This window comes from Maylandia zebra, linkage group LG7 (genome assembly GCF_041146795.1).
Source record: "Maylandia zebra isolate NMK-2024a linkage group LG7, Mzebra_GT3a, whole genome shotgun sequence".
Classification (NCBI taxonomy): domain Eukaryota; kingdom Metazoa; phylum Chordata; class Actinopteri; order Cichliformes; family Cichlidae; genus Maylandia; species Maylandia zebra.
Window position 1 is genome coordinate 2,724,422 of NC_135173.1, and position 22,180 is coordinate 2,746,601.

Sequence of the window (22,180 nt, forward strand, 5' to 3'; positions counted from 1 at the left end):
GTCTATTGCAGCATAACTAAGGGAGGATTCAGGGTCACCTGGTCCAGCCCTAACTATATGCTTTAGCAAAAGATGCACATTTAACATTAAAGTCACATTAAAGAACAATCTTCAGAACAAATTTTAAATATATTTTCTTCTTCCACATATCACTTTAGCACATGTTCACAAAATCTGGTAAATCTTTGGTTTTGGTTCATTTAAATGTTGCCGTGCATTTCGTCCTCCTTACATTGACGCTAATGCACAGAGTCAGCAATAAAGTCTCTGTGGACTGAATCTGCAGAAGCTCATTCCTTTATTGCTAAGATCATGGTAACAAAACATTAGACGTCAGGGTTGGTCCATGTGATTGGAGTAGGTTTACTAGCTGTTGTTGTACTGCTTAATGTTTCTGTAGTACCTCAGTGATTGGTTCATATTATCCCTAGAAGCCTTTGGCAATGTGTTAAAGACCGTCAGCACTAAATAACTCCTCTCCTGCAGTCTCTAAGATTAACAGCATGAGGAATGAACATTTTATCCCATTATTTACTGCAAAAAATCCCAGTATCAACAAGAAATATGATGAATTATATAGGGAAACTCAAGCATCTGTGGTATGAATGTATGGTGTGTGTACATGTTTGGCTACAGTAGACCCCAACCACAAAGCTTACTGGTACTATTTAAATGTAACCTCTGTTGAAACTCACAGATTCTGTCCAGATGCACAAGCTGGCCTTCGCTGTGAAACACATGTCACACATTTACCTCTTTGGCTTCTATGAAATCACACTCTCTGCTCGTGTACAAACATGAAAAAGAGGGGCTGCTCTGTCCGCTGAGCCACATCTGTCTTTGGAGAGCTACCAAACATTACAGCATGAATCAGGCTAGAATTAATCAGAATCAGAGAGGATTTAATATGGAGTCCCCAGAGATTTGCAGACACTCCATCCTCCCAGAAACAACTACAATGCATCTTTTTCTCCAGAGAACAGCTGTCAGATGAAAGGATTTTTTTTTTGCCTTTCAAGAGGAGCCTGTCTCTAAACAGACTGCAATCAAAGATTTTCTTTTAGGTGTCCAGCCCCTTATCTTTCTAATTTCTGTCTTATATAGATGACACACATATAACATTGTTTCCAAAATAGTTCAGATGCTGTTCCCTGTAACAGAAACGCAGACAGAAAATGCAAGTATGAATGGATGAATTTAATTTAAAAAGTACTTGGAAATTTCATCATATGTGTGAAAGAAAATCATGGACACTGGTTATCAACCAAAAGTATCCAGAATAATATAGAGCTGGGACTTATTTGGAGCAACATATGCATGCATTTAACTGATGTTGTTTTCCAGGAAAGGCCTTACACGCTTCGGCAATGCCAGCAAGGCTACAGGTGCTCAGCTGGCCACCCTGTAGTCCGGACCTGTTGTGCATTTAAAGCACTTGGGGTGTTGCTAAAAAGAAAAGAGCAACTGAAATTCAAAATCAAACAAATAGGGGGAAATGTTTTGCTTTCAAAACCACAGTAACTGATCTTTTTGATTCCCAGTGTAGATAAAAGTAGATGCAATAGACTCTTTTTTTGCCACAGACCAGCAGTTTTATTACTTAACTGTATTCAGAGCGATATGTTCTTATATCTTGTAGCTGCTGGCTGGATTGTTTCAACCGTATCCTGATCTCGTCTTGTTTGGTTATACTCGTTTATACTGTAAATTCCACCTTTAGAAAGAAGGGCAGGATGCAGATGTGAGAACATGTCTGGGAAGCACTGCTGTAAACGGGACAGCTGAATTCCACTCCGGCATTCCAGGAGTGTAATTATAACTTAGCATAAATATGGAAGGTAAATTAAACAAATCATTCATTAAATTCCACTATCGTCATATCTTATTGTCCGTGTCGTCCACCCCTTACCCTTTGCATTTTCATTTTTTTCTCCCTTGCTTTTGCTTTACTTTGTCTTTTGTGTAAGTGAGCCCAGGGGCCTCTCTCTCAGTGACACCGGCTCTGCTTCTGTAAAACTAATAATGACTGAGATTTGTGCCGGCTTAGCATTCTTTCTCCCTTTCAGTGCAAGACGCAAAGAATGGGGAGAAAGGTCCGGTGGTAAGGTGGTGGGGTGAGTCGGGGGAAGTGGGGGGTGGGGTTGAGATGAAGGGCGTCCTAGTTTGGGGGGGGGGGGGGGATGACGGAGAAAAAGACAGAGAGGCCCCTTTCCCTGAAATACACCACATGCTTTTATTGTGCATGGATCAATGCCACTGAAATCACTGTGAGTGCTCTGCCAGCAAACATTAGCTTGTATTTATTCACACTTGGACACTCATTCAGACAGCTAGGTGTATTTGTGCAATTTCAGACACCTTGCCATATGAATCAGGTGTGTCCTAACTCTGTTGTAATTCAATCTTGGACTGTTAATAGTTAAAAAGCATGCATGAACTCCAGGCCAGCAGTGAAGTCTTTTTAAACCCCGTGCAAAGAAACGAGATAAAATAAAATAAGTCACAAATGCACGCTGACAAAATGCTGTCAAATTTACATAAAGATCACCAGATGTGCTACAAGATGCAACGAGGGGCCAAGGGGCGGTCTCACACTCACTGCCCTCTCCAACAGTCCTCCCTCCCTCCTTTCACCTCCCCTTCTCTCTTCCAGAGACATGTGCACACGCTGTGCCAGCAGACAGTTTCAGCTCTCGGTAACTGATGCACAGACTGCTGCTGTTTCTCCCTTCCCCTCTTTACTCCCCCTAACAATTCTCCTTCCTTTCCTGTACTGCCTCTATTCATCCCCTCTGTACTTTCCTCTACTTTTTCTCTACTCTGTCATTCTGCCCGTCACTTTTCCTCAGCCGGATATAAAGGCAGGACCTGTTGGAGGGAGAGCGCTTGTGTAATTTCTGGCTGCACTTGAGCACCCAGAGTTGTTGCTTCAGCTGGAAAGGCAACAAACCAGAGGACCTACAAACAGCTACAGGACAAACTTCGAGTAAATCTCTGTAATAAAGAGGAAGAAGGAATACTTCTGAGAAAATAAAGGAGAAGAAGGAGGGGGATGTGCAGAACACAGACCATGCCAGGCTCTTTGCTGGTGCTCCTGTCCCTGTTGGTCCTGTCCACAGGAAGTGATGCCAGAAGAATCAGGAAAAGAGGACTCAACCATAAGGTGGGGCACATAACCTCACCTTTCTACTGTACATACGAGTGTGTGTATTTCTCTGTCTCGGGGTTGTTTAGAGAATCTTTTAAAGTGGAAGTCGGTGAAAGCTCACAGCACTGCAGTACAATGTCTGCTCGGTTACAGGGAGGCACTTTGAGCTGTCAGGGCAGTTTTGTGTCTGAGGTGAGAGGTGTTCGAGTAGGCCTGAGGGCTGTGATTAAAATGACCGATAGTGTTGTGGCATAGTACAAAACACATTTACAGAAAAAGTGCATTTACTCAGGTTTTATACTCAAAGGAAGAAATAGATATTTTTACTCTACAATCACCAGCTGGATATTTTAAATCAGATTAAATTGGTAAATAAAGTTATATATTATATCTTGTTTTATATCAATTCCAAAGTCGTGGAGGAAAAACAACAAATTGAAGCTCTGAAAGTTAATTCAGGACTTTTCCAAACCCAGGAGCGTGAAATTAGATTTGTGGCACCCCACATGTCCCAGCTATGCTAACTGTGGCTAGGTAATGACCATGATTTTGATTAAATAGGCCCAATCCACACGATGCTAGCTTTTTTTATATGATCACTTATTATCATCGGGAAATATTGTAGCTTTTAACGGAAACTGTATGAGATAGGCATGCTTGTTAGTTTTCAGATGAAACATTGAAACAAATACATTTTAAAAAATGCTAAAAATCAGATCAACAAAAATGTAACAGAGTAAGTACGTAGTTCAGTCTGGAGAAGAGTCGGTGTTTTGCTTGAGAGAACTTTAACATTTCTTTCACCGTTGCGAAACAACGGTTTGAGAGCAGATGTGCTTTGATTTATAGATGCATGAAAAATCCACTCAGACAGGCGAGTTTTGAAGAGTAACAGAGAGTGTGCAACAGGTTGGAATAAGTAATGATTCTATAGGAGCAGTGGGGGGTATATGGGATGTTCAGCATTAGTTGGTGTGTGTGTGTGTGTGTGTGTGTGTGTGTGTGTGTGTGTGTGTGTGTGTGTGTGTGTGTGTGTGTGTGTGTGTGTGTAGTGGATTATTAGGGCAGGAACTGAATTTGCAGGCCAGGCCCCCGCTTGTTAACTCAGCTCAGTGTAGCTGATTGATCATCTCTAACAAGGGCTCACTGTAGCGTGCTGCCTTTCCTCTCTGTAACCTTTCATGCTTCAGTGTTCTCACCTTCTGACTTGTTTGTGGCCTCTGTCTCTCATTTTCAGCCTTTCTCTAATACTGTATGTAACTGTTACCATTCCACCCTCGTTCTGACCCGATTTCTCTTCCCCGCTGACCGTGTGCTTCTCTCAGTACACCACCCTCCGTTTTCCCTCAAATATCTTTCTCTGGTCTCCTCCTGCTCTCAGGATGGGCCAAAAGAACCGTCCGTCTGGACTCTGCCTCAAAGCTGCAGTAATTGGAACATGCTGAGACAGCTCTATAGACAGAGTTTGCCTTTTACTCCTTGAACCTTTTCATCTCGGTATCTTGCAATCTTTCTTTTTTTTAAATCTCCCACATACACACACTCAGCCTCATTCATAACGCCAAGGCCATGCAGAAAGACAAATTATAGTCACGCAGTATTTAACATACACACTCCACAGAAGGATATTTTGTCTCGAAAGGAAAATTGGTAAATTTGAAATCAACACAAGACCACCAACATGCTCAGTTTTGCCTTTTGAAGCCTTTTCTTGAGATTGTATAATAAGCTTTAAACCATAACAATATGAATACACGATCCGTTTAGATTAACCAAAATTTTTACATGCAAGTAGGTTCGTATATTAATACAGGAGAGGAGGTCAGATTTTGGCAGATGTTTGTTTTAACCTTAAAGAATGTATTTTGGTCAGTAATGGATAGAACACGCTGACATTTTCCCAAAACCAAAGTATCACTTGGATTTAAGAGAAGTGCTACATGCACTGTGTACACCAAGAGTTGATCACTTGTATTTTTATTTTTTATTCCTATTTATTCTATTTATCCCCTTTGTATATTTTATTTATATTTGTCTCTGTATTTATATATATGTGTGTGTGTGTGTGTGTGTGTGTGTATGTATATATATATATATATATATATATATATATAACAATTCTGTAACTGTAACTTCGGTCGTTGCTGTGCTTTTTTTTTTGGAAGTCGAATTTCCCAGAGGAACCCACCCGAGGGATTAATAAAGTTCTATCTTATCTTATCTTATCTTATCTTATCTTATCATTTAGTATACTTGTAAATCTTTTGAAAGAAAGGTGTTTGCATGACAGTCTTTCCATGTTCCATCTCTGCGCTTCAATAGAAACATGCCGGTCTAAGAATGATTTACATGTAATCAGAGTATTTAGGTAAGAAATGGGCCTAAAGGCTGCAATGGTCAGAGTGATAGAGATGCTAATAGAATTAGGCCAGTTTTCAGCACCTGTCTAATCAGGCTGGAGATTGCCTGTTCTGTTTAAGCGCTTAAAAGGAACAAAAAGGAAATGGACCCACTCTTATGTCTGAGATAAATACCTCAGCAGCGCCTCAGTTTGAAAGTTTTGGATCTATAAGTTTCCCCCTCTTACCAAATCATTGCCCAGATTTTCAGATTCCAGATTTGCTTTGCACACACCCACCACTCAACCAGATTGTTTAGTCTCATATAGCCATAACACAGTCTGGCTCAGACATCTGCCTGGGCATGCCCGTGTGCAAAGCAGTGTCTCACAGTAGCATTATAAATCTTTAGTTTCATCTAAGTGAAGTGATGTGGGCCCTTCTGACAGTATCTGCTATTAAGCAGAACGTGAAACACTTGGGCTTCCTGGCGTTTGTCTGGTCATGTGTTTGAAGGATAAGCATGCAACTGCTGCCTGATCTTTGAGAGATTTGTGGACATTTGTGGCGTAAATGTTGCAGACTGGTGGTGATGGCTTGTCTTGTAATACAAACAGTTTCAGAGCTAAAGTTTGAACACTTTAATGCAAGGAATATTGTTTCCAGCTGTATGCAATTGCTCTAAGCTCAAAACTCATCTGTTTAAAACTACTTTCCCCCTGTGATCACATGTGCACTGTCTACTTCTAACTTCTTTATTTTTAGTGCTCTTTTACTTGGTTTTTGTTCATTTACTGTACAGGGCCCCTGAGTGTTTTGAAAGGTGCTTGTAAATGAAGTGTAATATTATTATTGTTTATTATTAGGTAAAAGGGGAAAAGTCTGTAAGCCTGGGATTTATAAATGCATGGAAGGCGCTGACTGTAGAAAGACCAGGCCACGTTTGTAGCTGTGAAGTTTTAAATATGGTGACTTTAAACATGTAGATTTGCTTTGTGGAGGCTCAGAGCTCTGAGAGGACAGAGTGTCAATATGAAGGAAACTACTGCAGCCATTGGTCATTAGCTATAAACCATCAGTTATATCATAGTAGTGTAACACTATTCTCGCTTAGAATCTACAATTTGGGATAATTTTTCTGTTATTATTAATATATTCTAATGAATATATTTGTTTTCTTTTCTGAGACATGACCTGTCAGCTATTTAACTCTGCAGCTCAAAGCAGGATTAATTCCAGTTAGATCTGAGTCTGGTGGTCAGCAGCACATTACTGGACATAACACTGGAGCAGATTATTGCTCAGTACCACAAACCTCAAATATAAACTCCCGTCCAAATCATCCCAAACATTCCTTCTGTTGTAGGAACGTTGTGTAAACCAACATGATGTCTGTCAACATGATTTCCCATCATTCATTAAAGCTCTCATGTCTTACTGATTTACAGTTTGTCTGTTTTCCTCACAACTTAGCCTGCTGCGTTTGCTCTTCTGTCTTTCTGTCAAACTGACAGCTGCTCTAGAAGCAGGAAATTGGGTCTCACAACACAAAATCTAACCAGATGTGTGCTGTGAGTTTCTTCATTTAGTAAAAGCTGAAGATCTTCCAGATTTAAAATGAAACCTTGAAACCTAACCAAAAGACCAAACACGTTTACCTGTGTGTACACCATGGAAATATATACAACAATCTTTATTTATAGAGCACATTTAAAAACCAACGACATGCCAAAGCGCTTAACATAAAACAAATTAACACAAGTATAAACAGAGTCATAAAAAAATAGAAGTGTAAAATTATGTTCACAGGAAAAGCCACCAATAGAAAAAATATAACTATAGCACAATATAACTATGCCATCAAAACACAATGGCGACAAGACACACACAGCGGAAATAAAAGCATGATAGGAAAATTAAAAGAATAAATAAATCTCTGCAAACAAGGCCAGCATTTAGCCGGTAGAAAAAGCAAGATTAAACAAATACGTTTTAAGCCGTGATTTAAAAGATTGAATAGAGTCAGACGCCCGGATGCTAATCGGAAGGTTGCACAACTCTGGTGCAGCCAGAGCAAACGCTCGATCACCTCTAGATTTCAACCGAGAGATCTAGGCTGCACCAGCAGCCTATATATATTCTTTGGTTTGTTTGTAGATCCAAGTTTCTGTGCATGTGTGTGCTCGTGCACTTGCATCCTTGCACAGACGAAGCAGAAAATGTTAGTATCTGTCTCCGATTTTGTTTTGTCGTTACTTCAAATGGTCAGATTTCAGTTCAGTTAAGGAGCCAGGCGTGGTGGCTTCTCCTCATCACCTCTCTGTGAGAAATTGGAACGAGTGAAAGAATCAGCAACTGAGATCAGACTTTAAAGCTACTGTCGTGTTGCTTTTCGACACCAACAGCAGGGGAAGAAAGAAAATGAAAGCATCAAAGAGTGAGCGAGATGGAGTACAGACAGTGACAGATAGATAGATGGAGGGGAAAATATTCCCACAGATATTCATGAACATCACACACAAGCCTGCTGGCAGTTTCTTTATTGGGGAGAAGCAGCAGACAGGAGTGTAAATAAACACTGTGGAACATCTGAGAGATGTGTGTGAGATTTTATGATAGACTTCAAGAAACAGAGCATGACAGCCCTTCTGGCGTACAGCAGTGGAAAAATCATGAGATGACAACTGAGAACAAAGTGGTTAAAGTAAAAGAAGAGTAACAGATATTTAACCAAAGCACAGTCCGAACCAGCATGGGTGATGGTAGCGTTCTCGGGGAGCTGTAATAAATCAGTGAATGGCTCCTGCAGTGTGCACTTTTGCCTGTATGGTATAATTAAGAGCAAGTTCAAACTACACACACACAAAAGCATGCAGTTGAATAAACAGGAAGGGCACGCTTGAGCTTTTTGTAGGAGAGGTTTGCAGGATACACTGGGAACAGATCGGATATAAGATAAGTTCAGATAGTGTAATAATCATTATGTAATTATCCAGTCTGAGCAAACTTTGTAGTACTCATTCACAGAAGAGATGCTGTGAATGAGTACGGAGCTCCAGTAGACTCCTGTCTGTATGAGGCCAGCATACACATAAAAATTAGAGTGGAATTTAACTAGAAAAGCAATAAAATAATCACTGACCACCGACTAACATCAGAGACAACACCCGCAGCAAACTGACAAACAATATTCTTGTTCTTTGGAGATGAAAAGCTTTACTAAGGTATCCAGTTATTTCCTGTTTCTGTCCATGTGTCAAAACGACTGATGAGAAACAAATTTCAGGCCCAAAGTATCAGGCAAAAGAGGAATCTCATTTCAACTCGGTAAAATAATCGAAATTTCAAATTAACCGAAGAACACAACGTTCTCTCCATCTCGCCGACCTCACCCCGTACACCAAACACCCACCGAGCTCCCAGCTGCCAGAAGAAACGAATTCATTTTTAAAGTGTTTGTGGTGCCACCATGAGTGCCAAACATTTGTCTTTTGTGTTTCACTGGTTGGTTCGGAGGAACAGCCTGCAAGCCTGCCAAATAAACAGCACAGTTTTAATGATCGTGTGCCACCCAGAAGCCAATTATCTAATTACAAATCTAGTGTAAGAAGAAACAAAAACAAATTCCTCTTTCTCGCTTTCATCTGCACTCTGGCCCATTCAGAAACGATGCTGCAGTTTCACTTGTTTCTTGCACCGTGTGCTTTCAACATCATTTCAACAGTTTGACAGAGATGCACTACCTTGACCAGTTTAGAAAATAAACTCTAGCCAATTAATAAAATATTCCCCAAATATGTTCCTCCGCTCTGGAGGATCCGAGGTTAAACCAAACTGTTCATTTTGATACAGTTAAAAGGAGAGAAAACACTGACGCTTCATCCAGAAAAGTAAATACAGTTCGTGAGAAAATATGAGAGTTGGTGTTTAGTTGATGGCAGCTGTGCTTCTTGGGATTTTGCTATAATAATTTCCATGTGCACAAACCCCCAGAACAATGAATGGTCACTTATTCTGTGGTGCACAACATCAGATATTCAATACCAGCAGTGAACAAAAAAATATAATAAAAAAACAAAACACTTCCCTCCACTTGTTCTTGCCAGAACTGTGTGTGAAGTGGATCTTTGCTCAGCTTCATAGTGGCCTACTTTCTCCCTCTCATTCACCAGGGAAGTAAGTGTTCGGTCCCACACTGAAACACCTGACCAATCCAGGTTAAGGTATTGGTAGGCAGGCATGCATGCAGAAATCAAACCTTCACCGCTCCTGTGCACAGTTCAGCTAAGTGCGTGCTGGATGTGCTCCCTCAGGTGTATTGTCACCCTCTGCTGGTTGCAATGTGGTCACAGATATTATTACACTGAATGAAACTGTCTCAGTCTAATCTACATACATGCAGCACAGCCAGCACCTATTCTGAAAGTACTTCCTGTCTACAGTGAAACTAAGCTTTTACTTCAACTGATCAAACACACACGTCCACACATGTGCAATAGCAATAACACTAAACGCAATACTCTTTTCTGGCATTGTTGTATTATACTTGTATATAGCATTTGTATTCTATTTTATTCGATTGTATATAGTATTTTATTTTTATTTTATTCTATTCTATTGTGTACAGTATCTCATAGATATATTATTCCAGTGTTTTTTCTCTAATTCTTCAATGCAACTTTGCACTGCACTGCTGTAACAAAATAAATTTCCCACACGTGGGACTAAGGTTATCTTATCTTATCTTACTGTGCTTCAACTTTACTAACTGATCAAAGTAAACTTGTATTAGGAGGCCAGTGATTAGCTTTACTTACTTTATTTTGAAATTCATTTATATAACAGCATGTGAAATCCTACAGAGACATCCATAATGTACTTATTATGGTTTTGTTTACAGCGACACCTGCAAAGTTAATGTGACTCCAGACTCCAGAGCTGCATTTTTATGATCTGTTGTCTTTTAACCGTGTTATTAAAAAAATAAAAAGCATATATCTATCTATCTCAATATCTACTAATTCTGAAGTCGGTATCTCTATTTCTTTTTGTGTGTGTTGCCCTCACATTGGCCTCCAGGGTAATATGTTCCAGTACTTTAAATAAAGAAGAGAGGGTATCGTGCATCAAAGTAACAGACCCCATCCATGGTATATTTCAGACATTTATCTGTCTTTCTTTCTCTCTTTCAGGATTACGAGTATCTCAATCATCCCCAGTCCACACAGCACCAAAAGAATGACCGGTGTCCACCGCCGCCCCAGATGTTACCAGAGCGAGCCTGCGAGGTCCCGGGCTGCCGCTCAGACTCAGAATGCGAGCGCCACAAACGCTGCTGCTACAATGGCTGCATCTATGCCTGCCTGGAGTCTGTGCAGCCACCACCAGGTCAGCAGAACCAGCAGACTGGAATTAAAATAGGGCTTCAAATTATATTAAAGTGATTATTGGTTGGCAATATTTTGATGTTCACAGAAATGCAGGAAGTTATATTTTTCCTCGTATTGTTGTTGAGTATTGCAGTAGCTAAGGATGTGTGTGTTTTGAGCAGTTCTGGACTGGCTGGTGCAGCCCAAGCCTCGATGGTTGGGGGGTAACGGTTGGCTGCTAGACGGTCCTGAGGAGGTTTTGCAAGGTGAGGGCACACACCTGAACAGTTAAGGGTAACACACATGTGAGTCCAGAAAATCCATCTGCAGAACATTTTTGAGTTTTCAGTGCAATATTGTGCAGTGATATTTAATCAGAAGTCACTTTCCTCCCTTCCTGTGTGACAATAATAATCACAAACTGTAAAGACATCTTCACTGTAATAGTCCCACCAGTCTCAAATACAACGCTCCACAAATATTAACAGGAGGGCAGACTTGCTGCTCATTTTCCTTTAAAAAAAAACAACTCTAAAACTTTGAGTTTTTTTCTGAGTTTATATTTGTATGCTGGCATTTCCTGTGGGAAATATTGTTTTTTAATTATTTGAAGGAAAGCCAGAATATAGTGCCACAAAATGACTTTTGCTCTTCTTATTGTCGTTTCCTTGGATACAGAGTGTACAGAGTGCGTTGGTTTTTGTATTTTTTTGCCCACTAGCTGAGGCCTGCAGTACTACTGAGGATGGAGATGAGCCTCTGCACTGTCCTACGGGCTACGAGTGCCACATCATCAATCCAGGAAACCCAGCCTCTGGCATCCCTAACAGGGGACAGTGCATCAAGCAGCGCGGCAACTCTGGTATTATTTTATTTCCCTTGACTTAAATGTTTTAGTGATCGCTCACATGATTGTGATGTGGCTTTAAATGTAGAATTTAACACACATTCTCTCCTATCTATATGTCACTTTCACAACAACCGTCTGATAGAGCTGCTCTCAAAGCTTTGTGCTCTGAAGCGCCACAGGGCAGGATGAGAATGCCAGGCTGTGCCAAGCATTCTGCTCTGGTGTCTCTATCTTGGCAAATGGCACGCTGTTAGATGCCAGGTTTCTCCTTTGAAATAGATCTTGAAATAAACATGCTGGAGTGACCTTGCAAATGAATAGACGGCCACGAGATGAACTGATAACGTGTGATTGAAGCTGTTGGCAGAAATATTAAACCAAGTATTTGACAGAGGGAACTTTATCCATTCATTCAGTTTGTGCATATAACGGTGATTTTAATTACAGATGGACGTAGCTTGAGACACAAATACTTTAAGGACTACAAGGACTACTTAGGTAAGAAGCTCAAGTGAATAAAAGCTTCAAACTGAATATTAAGTAAAGCTAATATGTCTGACATCATTGTGGCTTTTTTATTTGATAGGTACCAGCTCTAACAGTGCAGTGGGCTATGAAAAGCATCACCACAAGCACCTGGGGTGAAGTATGTTCTCAGCCACTCACATAAAAATAAAATCATCCTCATCTGCATTTTCCTGTAAACAGACCCATTTTTTTTCTCATACCTGCTCAGGTCGACTTGAACTCAGCCTCAGCTTCGAGCATAGCACAACCTCAGACATCAGTCCAGTCCTGTTTGATCCGCTCGCAGCTAAACCGGGATCAGATCTGACCTTTTTTTAAACTACGCCTCCAGCTGCTACCTCCTCTGCGCAATGCCCTGTCTCGCAGCCTCTCGTCAGTCACGTGTCCACAGGGAGATGAGTTTCTCACACTCTCAGCATGCATCCAAAGAAAAAAAGCACTTTTGTCCCTCTGTTTGATGTCAGCAAAAAGGGAGGAAGAGAGGCTTTTGGTGAAGGTAGCGCAAGGTGCAAACTGAAGCTGATTAGCAAAATTGTCTAAGCAACCCCGATTTTTGCAGCCCCCTCCCCCCTCTCTATAATTTGTTCCTATTTTCATCCACTGCCATGCTCTCTATTCTTAAGACTGGTCAGCAGAAAAAATCAAGACCATGTGGGCTTCATTCTTAGCTCTAAATTCCTCTTCTGAAATCTGGAATGTTTTATGGACAAGAGGAAAAAAAATCCAGGTGTAGCCGTGAGTCAGCTAAGAAAATCCAGATGTTTCATATTATGCGCTAATAACTCTTAATTAAAAAATAATACCATGTGAGTATGTGGATCAGTAAATTCAGAACAGCTGCAGGTATGTACAAGCTAACAGATGCTGACTGTGACTTGGAAAGCAAAATAAAGAAAGACAAAACTGTTTATTTAAGAGGCCTTTTCGAGATGCTCCCCCTGTGAAAAAGAAAACTTAAATTAACCTACTGAAGGAAAGTGACTCGTTTTGAAAAGACTGATTTCATTTACACTTCTTTGACGACTTATGCAGTAAATATGTACCAGTTCAGAACAGTTATTCATTAACATACTATATGAGAGACAATAATCCCTGCTGCAGTATACACATGATAAAAGAAAGGGATTTTGCTTCCATGTAAATATTTAAATGGTGCTTCGGTAATTGCTGCATATAATAACAGAAGAATAAGCTGGTCACACGTGAAAGAAAACCACTCTGTGCAGAACTAAAGTGATGTCTGAATATTTCCATCTGATTGGTGCTATGTCGCTGCCTTGATTATTCTAAATAAACCACTTTATTTTAAAAAAAGTTGTCCTTTGGTTCTCTTTCCCAAGTCATTTTAAGATGTGTGAAAATACTATTCACATTCTGTCAAGCCAAGAACATTTATGTACATCTGCATGCAGTCAAATTAGCTTTCTGTTCACGATCTAAAAATGAAACGAAAAGGCAAAAATAATATTGCACGGTTCTTTTCCCAAGAGAAACACAGACTTCTTTGTTCTCATTTAGTAGCAGAAACAGCAGAACAGCTTTCAAATGAGCTGCCTCAGTTTGTAGCTGAAATAAGTGCTTTAGACCACATTGCATTTGAAACTGTTTGGAAGTTTGCACAAACAACTTCTGCAAGAATGGCACTGATTTGGTTCCCCATCTTGCTCATGACAGAGAACAGAAATATTTGCGTTCTTTAGCACAAAAACATGTAATGTTTGTGCAGTTATACAAATCCACAGTCAGCTTGTAAAAACAAGCTTGAACACTTTCTGACCCAGTGGGTCTTTTTACAAAGCCCCGGTGTTAGGTAGCCAGTGGTAGTGGTGGTTGTGGAGGTGGCCGTTAAGGTCACCACTCCCCCGCTGGACAAACATTTCCTTAAATTAAGACAATTTATATTTAGAGCCTGTGATTTCCATTAATAAACAACACAAGAGAATAAAAGATAAGGCAATATACAGGGAGTGCAGAATTATTAGGCAAATGAGTATTTTGTCCACATCATCCTCTTCATGCATGTTGTCTTACTCCAAGCTGTATAGGCTCGAAAGCCTACTACCCACTAAGCATATTAGGTGATGTGCATCTCTGTAATGAGAAGGGGTGTGGTCTAATGACATCAACACCCTATATCAAGTGTGCATAATTATTAGGCAACGTCCTTTCCTTTGGCAAAATGGGTCAAAAGAAGGACTTGACAGGCTCAGAAAAGTCAAAAATAGTGAGATATCTTGCAGAGGGATGCAGCAGTCTCAAAATTGCAAAGCTTCTGAAGCGTGATCATCGAACAATCAAGCGTTTCATTCAAAATAGTCAACAGGGTCGCAAGAAGCGTGTGGAAAAACCAAGGCGCAAAATAACTGCCCATGAACTGAGAAAAGTCAAGCGTGCAGCTGCCAAGATGCCACTTGCCACCAGTTTGGCCATATTTCAGAGCTGCAACATCACTGGAGTGCCCAAAAGCACAAGGTGTGCAATACTCAGAGACATGGCCAAGGTAAGAAAGGCTGAAAGACGACCACCACTGAACAAGACACACAAGCTGAAACGTCAAGACTGGGCCAAGAAATATCCCAAGACTGGTTTTTCTAAGGTTTTATGGACTGATGAAATGAGAGTGAGTCTTGATGGGCCAGATGGATGTGTTAGGATGCCTGGGTCGTTGACCCAGGGTTTTTGAGTTTATTATATTATTTATACTTTCTAGTCTTTGGCTTCTTTGAGTTCTGTCTTATGGTTTATGTCTCTGTCTTCTTTAGTTGCTCTGTCTCCCCTATCACCTGTATCCCCTTGTCTAGTTCGCGTCTCTGTGTATCCTTAGTTCCTATTTCCCCGTGTTCAGTCAGTGTTTGTCTGCCCTGGTCCCACGTCTCTGTTCCCTTTGTTATAGTGCCTGCCTGTGAGTCTGTGTTATGTTTCCTGTTTTACTTTGAAAGTCCATGTCTGATGTTAATGTGTCTGGTTTTGCTTTCCCTTGTCTCGTTAGGCCTGATTTGCCCCAGCTGTGTTTCCCTCCTGTTACCCATTCCCTGATTGCTCCCTCTGTGTATTTAAGCCCCGTGTTTCTTTGTGTCTGTGTCGCGATCTACCGTTTACGTTGCTGTGTGTTTTGTCAATCCGCCGGTGTTAGTTTATTTTTGAGTTTTTCCAGTTATGTTTGCGTTCAGTATTAAAGCTGTTTTGGTTTAAGTTCTGTCTCCGGAGTCTGCACCTTGGGTCCTATTCCTGTTTGCACACAGCCACACCTAACAGGATGGGCCCGTGGCTGGATTGGTAAAGGGCAGAGAGCTCCAGTCCGACTCAGACGCCAGCAAGGTGGAGGTGGAGTACTGGTTTGGGCTGGTATCATCAAAGATGAGCTTGTGGGGCCTTTTCGGGTTGAGGATGGAGTCAAGCTCAACTCCCAGTCCTACTGCCAGTTTCTGGAAGACACCTTCTTCAAGCAGTGGTACAGGAAGAAGTCTGCATCCTTCAAGAAAAACATGATTTTCATGCAGGACAATGCTCCATCACACGCGTCCAAGTACTCCACAGCGTGGCTGGCAAGAAAGGGTATAAAAGAAGAAAAACTAATGACATGGCCTCCTTGTTCACCTGATCTGAACCCCATTGAGAACCTGTGGTCCATCATCAAATGTGAGATTTATAAGGAGGGAAAACAGTACACCTCTCTGAACAGTGTCTGGGAGGCTGTGGTTGCTGCTGCACGCAATGTTGATGGTGAACAGATCAAAACTCTGACAGAATCCATGGATGGCAGGCTTTTGAGTGTCCTTGCAAAGAAAGGTGGCTATATTGGTCGCTGATTTGTTTTTGTTTTGTTTTTGAATGTCAGAAATGTATATTTGTGAATGTGGAGATGTTATATTGGTGTCACTGGTAAAAATAAATAATTGAAATGGGTATATATTTGTTTGTTAGGTTGCCTAATAATTATGCACAGTAATAGTCACCTGCACACACAGATATCCCCCTAAAATAGCTCAAACTAAAAACTACTTCCAAAAACATTCAGCTTTGATATTAATGAGTTTTTTGGGTTCATTGAGAACATGGTTGTTGTTCAATAATAAAATTATTCCTCAAAAATACAACTTGCCTAATAATTCTGCACTCCCTGTATGCCCGTAAGAAGTAATTTCAAAAATTGTTTTTAATTAAATATATTTCAAGAAAACATGGCATTGCTAGCAAATAAGAATGCTCGATTTTGCCACCAGTCTTCAGTAGACTGGGTGTCTGCATGTTTGTACTGGGCGGCAGGTGTGGGCTTATGCTAGCGCCTGCTTGCTTATTAGAAGTGCTCTGTTTGGACTTTGAATGAAGAGAGTTATTCTGAACTACAGAGACAAATTCTGCATTATTCTTTCTATTTATTTATCACATTACTTAATATTTTAATATTTTATTCAAAGGGCTAAAACGAAACATGGTAACCAGGTTAACATTAGCAGCACTAGTTTCTTTTGAAATTTGGAATCTTTTTAGAAAGAATTTGTATCTTTGTAGAAATATGAAAGTATGCGGGCCCTCCTTTACGCCGTGCTACGTCTCTGTTGCCGGTGTGGTCACTGAGTGCTGCAATATGTGGGAAACGTGTAGCTCAGCGGGTGTCCTCTTCTCCCTTTGTCTCGTGCTCTCTCACACGGGCACACTCGTGCAACTAAGCGCCTACGTCAGAAAAAAGGGAGAACAACACTGTCAGTGAGCACTTAGTGTACAACGGCCATTGTGTTTGGGATAAGCCGGTGGTGGTAACTACGACAGCACGAAGGCTGCCAGCCGTTTGTTATTACCGCCTAAAAACCTGACTAGTGGGCATGCCGCGCATAACCGCTTCATCAACACCACCTTGCTGATCACGTCAACATGAGCGCGCCGAACAAGTCTTCGGAGAAAAGGTTTGTGTGGTCCTCTTTTAGAAGTTTGTGGTATGTAATGCTGTGCACTCTGCATTTAGTGAAATATATAAAGAAGTAAATAAATGCCCATGAAGAGTTAACGTAGACGTTTTTAGTTCGTAATGGGATTTAGAGTCTCTTCTTTACATTCCCTGTTTACCGATAAAGCTATTTAATCCTAGTGACACTTTCAGTTTTATGAATGGACTGGATGAAGAGTTGAATGTGTTTAATAAAAGACAAACTTGTGTCCAGAAGGTGTCAGTGTAGTGTACGCAGTAAGCTGCTGAGGAAGAGTCCGCGTCTGTGTCTGCTGTAAGAAAAAACAAACTTCACAGTATGCAAACATTACATCTGCATGTGGTTTCAGTCTAAAACCGCATGCAGATGTAATGTTGGCAACAAGGATGACAATAATTAGTGCAAGACTTATGCTTCTGAAAGATGAATCAATATGCGTTGGCATAACTGAAGAGTAGTTTAATCTGCAGTTGATAAAGCAGCAGGTTTATGTTGTTATACTATTATCTTTTTTTTCTTTGAACAGAAACGGCCCCAAAAATAAGCTGGATAAGCTTTTAAAGGAGAGAAAATGCACATTTCCCCTTCTGATCAAGGTATGGAAACAGCAATTCGTCTTACCACTGTGCTTTATTATTTCAACTGTATACTAAATCTTGAGAGGGGTTTTTTCTTTTAATTGTGCCATCATGAAAGCTTAATGTATTACATAAGTTAGTGTTGTTGCCAAGGTTTTGTGGGGTGACGGAAGGCCTCCAAGTAACCAAACACCCCGAGTTCATCTGCAGGCCATTAAATAAATGTTATTTGGGTGATTGTGTGCTCTCAGCAGAAGTGATTTATTGGGGAACATGCTCTCCCTTGTAAAGTTCTTGGCCTGCACCATGGAAGCATCTGAGAGATGTGCTCTATTCCCATTTGCTGGGAAGAGCAAAACTACTCGATGGCGAATAGCTATGACGTTACACGCGTCCCATATCTGAAGCTTTCCGCGCGGACACCTGTGTTAACCCCATCATCTCTTCTTCCTGGAAGGTTCCACAGCTTTAAACTGTGCCCTGCAAGGACACATTCATGCAGGGGTGGACTGATTCGCCCACCCCCTCCCTTCTGCATGATGGGATTAGTGTGTTTCAAAGCACCTGAGACCTCCCTCGCTGAGCTCCTATCGGACACTTTTATAGTTACTGTTGATTAAACTTTTAATACAGTTTGGACCTCTTTGCCAATAGTGGACAAAGACCAGTGGAGGAGAAATTACTGCATCCTTTAATGCAACAAAGATCATGCTCACTGTTGTCTTTCTGTAAAGCATCCTGGGTTCAGCGTCATTCAGACTATTTTTAAGTAAAGCAGGGATATTTTGATAAAGAAAATAGATGAGCAAGGTGGAGAAACAAACGAGAGAACATATGAATTTGGGGAATTGGGGACACCAGATTGATATTGCATGTGTGTGTGTTGGGTTTGAGAGAGTGGGAATTTAATGACCTGTGGAGAGGGCCAAATCACAGCAATAAGAAAGCCCATCGTCACTTAAAACAGCACAACCAAGCCAAGCTCGGTTTGTGTCTTCCATGTGGATTACTGCATACTGCAGAATGGGTCAGCTAAACGCATCCTTGTTTAATCCTATCATGGCTCCTCTTATTCTTTGATCCCAACACTTAAAAAAGGCCCTCAAACAGATATCCTTATTAATTAGCAATAGAACTCCCCACAGGTTGTTGAGCTAAAAGATGCCCAACATAAGAAGGCTGAAAAATCTTTGATCATCAGTGAGATATTTGATAGAGTGGTAGCTGAGGCATCATTTGAAGCTGCCATGGATGGTTAGGGTGTCAGTTCAAAAGATTTTTCTGGTTTTCTAAGTTAGGCTATCAATGCGAAGCATTTGCGTCATTGCAAAATACGGACGCAAGCAGCTGCTCTCAACAGATGCTTGCTGAGACTGGAGCAGGCAGTGTCTTTTCAAGTTTGCAGCTTTCGTATATTATGACTCACTGCTCAAGTCCACTTGATCATTTAAGAATTCTTTTTATATCTCACAGTGACTCATGCATGTACTTGGACATATATGACTTACATATGGACATTCATCCCGTTACTGAAGCTCAATGTTTGCCTTATACTGGGAGCTTCATGCACGTGCACATCTCTATGTTAAGAGATTTCTTACCCCATGGCTCATGAATTAGCTGAATAAAGTTGTAACATTAAATAGTGTAATTGGAATAGCAGATCTGCAGTTTAAATTTAGCACTGAAATGCCTGCATAAAAGTTTTATAAAAGCTTGTATAAAAACACAGTAGCAGACTACGTTAGATTAAGACCTTGATTATATTTCTTGCACTTCTTGACATGCTTCACTGCATTGCACCTGGTCAGCCACCTCCACAGAATGTGGAATAAGGAGTGTGCCACCCTATTATTCTAATGAACCTTGCCCCTGATAGAGTTTCTCATCACTGCTTTGTTCCTTGATGACACCGGACCCCTGAATAAAAGCCGGTCATTTAGAGAGACATAGGGTTCACCTCTTCTGAATGACAGGCTGATATCGATGTCAGTGAGCACAGAGTTCACACTGTCACTTTACTGCAAAGTTGACTCTGCGCGTAAATTACATCTGAAGTACGATGAGCTTAATTCTAATCATGTCCTAATCAAACGATCGTTTCTTGTTTCTCATTCCGAGCGTGTTTGCGGATCTGCTTTCCTGCACTGTGTTCCCTCGAGTTTATGTTTATGCATGGAAGATGTTGTGTGTGCCAACTGAACGGCCTGCGGCTTGTTTGTCACATGGCTCTCACTCGTGTCAACATGTGAATCTCCATGATCACCAAAATAGTTCCAGCCATAGCAACATTTTCATTTCTGCCAGCGATTGCTATTCCTCCCACTGGTTCCTGCAAGCTGGGCAGGTCTCCTACTGCCAAGGTGTGATCCTGGTTAGGCCACCATGTCACGGCTAAATTTCACAATGGTGAGGAGGTGTAGCGATGCTGCCCCGGAGAGGATCAAGAGGCCAGAACACTCCTCGGCCGATAAACATTAATTGGATCTACAAAGAATGCTGTGTAAACAGCCACCCAGGGAGTTTAGTTAATGAGTGTCTGGTTTAGTTGCATGAAGTGTCTGTTTTCCTTTAACAGTGAGTCATGCAGTACCGAGCTGCAGGGTATGCCAACGTCCTCCCCCATCACACCCTTTCGTTCCATCTCCATAGGCTCAGGAGAATTGTTGTGTAATCTGGTCTAATCTAAAATATCGTTATATAAAAGGACACATTTGTTGCGATTGGTTCACTGATTCCTACACAGTTTTACAGTATAATGCAATATCTAAGAATATGAGATGTGACTACTTTAAATCATCTAGTAGTTTTGCACAGTTTTGATTGAAGCAGCAAATTCAAACTTCACTGTTGGCTGAAAATGAAAAGTGTTTTAAAACCCCCCCACTAATAATAAGTATTTGTGTCTTTTACTATGATGATCATTTATGTAATTATAATTGCACTTCCTCTCATGAAAGCTTGTAATTGTATTACATAATCAGGATCACATTAATCAGGATTTACCTTTAAGCCACGCCTGTGCTAGCCAGAGTGTGTCAGTATACACCTGTAGAAATGGGGAAGGACTCAATGAATGTTTCATTCTTCATTGTTTGCATCCATCATGCGAGCCATGAGATTAAATCCTGCAATTTGTGCTAATGATACACTTTGAAGGCTGTATATTGTCTGTCTTTGTCTAGCTCAAACATTGGCTGCTTCGTACCCGGGTGGTGCAAAGGCTTGTTGTGGTAGGTGACAGGAGAGTAAGTACTTTGGGGTCAGAAGTGGACAGTTGATCTTACCTAGGTGATAAGGCTCAACTTTGTCCCACCACTGGGACGCAAAAAGGTTGGCTGGTTGGTGGGTTACCATAACTTAGCTTGCCAACTGATGATTAGAAAGTAAAGGAGGGGATGGTTTCTAGGAAAGCTGAAAATGGAAAATTAAATGCTGTGTTGCCTGGAGATTATAGCTCACTTGGCGCAACATTAGACCCATTTGTAGACAAGGTTTGTGGTCACAGGGCTGCCAGAGATGTCAGGCCATCATCACTCACACAGGTCTGATGGCACAAGCGCGCCGACTCCATCCTCAGGTTCTCAAACCTGGCAGGGCAGAGTCTGGGGCATTTAGGTCAGCGCCCGCACCGCACACGACAGGGGGTGTTGCGGTGTTGTAAACATATTTAGCAGTGAAACATATCACACACACACATTTTGATTATAGAGCTGAACTCTGACACACACATGCACCTGCAAACATTTTACGCCTCAGCTGCCTCACAAGCAGGCCAATTAATTTCATCTTATTGGGTTTATTGAAATAACAGTGCAGCGGTCTGAGCCAGACATGGGGCCCTGGGTCAGGGCTCATTCCAGGGAAGGAATGCCACAGATCTTAGATGAAAGAATAATTCATGAGGTAAGACTTCCAGCTCTATATTAATTTAGAAAGAATAAGATAAATATAGGCTATGGTGTCTTACTAGAGATTGTATCAGTAGAACTGCTGTAGAGACATCATGACTTTTAACTTGAATGCATTGAATATCTCCAAAATATTTAGTTTTGATGTGAACAGAACAACAGAGCTCGGAGTATCCAAAGCTGGATCCAATCAATGTTGATGAGACTAAACCCAGCCAGGCTATCGACTGTTACTGAGCTAGAATATGTTTTGTGTTTTTATTCTTGTAGTTGTAGGGCATCAGTACAATCGGTTTCCTGGCCTTTTAAAATTTCACAAACAGAAAAGACTTCCAGCGTGTTTTTAATGGTTTTCAGAGAATAGCTGCACAGCGATGCAGTGCGAAGAACAGTTAGACCTGCAGGAGTACTTTTGGCTGTTGACTATGTGTCTCACTGCAGCTCAAAAGATTAAGAGAGGTGAAGAAATAGCAACGCAAAATGTTTAAAAAAGACTATTTTCTGACTGAATCACAGAGCTTTTATGACCACA

General features: G+C 41.0%; 2 protein-coding genes across 4 annotated transcripts in view; both read left to right on the plus strand.

The window, feature by feature from the left end:
* Positions 1-2,638: 2,638 nt before the first annotated feature.
* Positions 2,639-13,558, plus strand: wfdc1 (WAP four-disulfide core domain 1). 2 transcript variants are annotated; one of them, XM_076885545.1, is made up of 7 exons: positions 2,639-3,163; positions 10,680-10,875; positions 11,039-11,122; positions 11,578-11,718; positions 12,154-12,204; positions 12,293-12,347; positions 12,443-13,558. In XM_076885545.1, exons 1-7 carry the CDS (start codon positions 3,053-3,055, stop codon positions 12,450-12,452), a joined length of 648 nt encoding a protein of 215 aa, XP_076741660.1. In that variant the 5' UTR covers positions 2,639-3,052; the 3' UTR covers positions 12,453-13,558. The 2 variants fall into 2 exon arrangements, with proteins under 2 accessions (XP_076741660.1, XP_004568279.1); XM_004568222.3 differs by having other exon boundaries at positions 12,293-12,352; positions 12,443-13,556.
* Positions 13,559-16,871: 3,313 nt separating this feature from the next.
* dyrk4 (dual-specificity tyrosine-(Y)-phosphorylation regulated kinase 4) overlaps positions 16,872-22,180 on the plus strand; it is a 30,951-nt gene continuing 25,642 nt past the window's right edge. Inside the window, exons 1-2 of one of the 2 annotated variants that reach the window (XM_004568224.4) lie at positions 16,872-17,138; positions 17,686-17,755. In XM_004568224.4, the coding sequence (XP_004568281.3) occupies positions 17,107-17,138; positions 17,686-17,755 (102 nt within the window). In that variant the 5' untranslated portion in view covers positions 16,872-17,106. The remainder of the gene's footprint in view (positions 17,139-17,685; positions 17,756-22,180) is intronic. The other variant, XM_004568223.4, reaches the window with a different exon arrangement.

Excerpts from the sequence above, each read along its gene's own strand:
- wfdc1 (XM_076885545.1), top strand. The coding sequence starts at position 3,053 with ATGTGCAGAACACAGACCATGCCAGGCTCTTTGCTGGTGCTCCTGTCC. Across the intron at positions 11,123-11,577 it reads TCCTGAGGAGGTTTTGCAAG|CTGAGGCCTGCAGTACTACT; the intron begins GTGAGGGCACAC and ends TTTGCCCACTAG. Across the intron at positions 11,719-12,153 it reads CAAGCAGCGCGGCAACTCTG|ATGGACGTAGCTTGAGACAC; the intron begins GTATTATTTTAT and ends TTTTAATTACAG.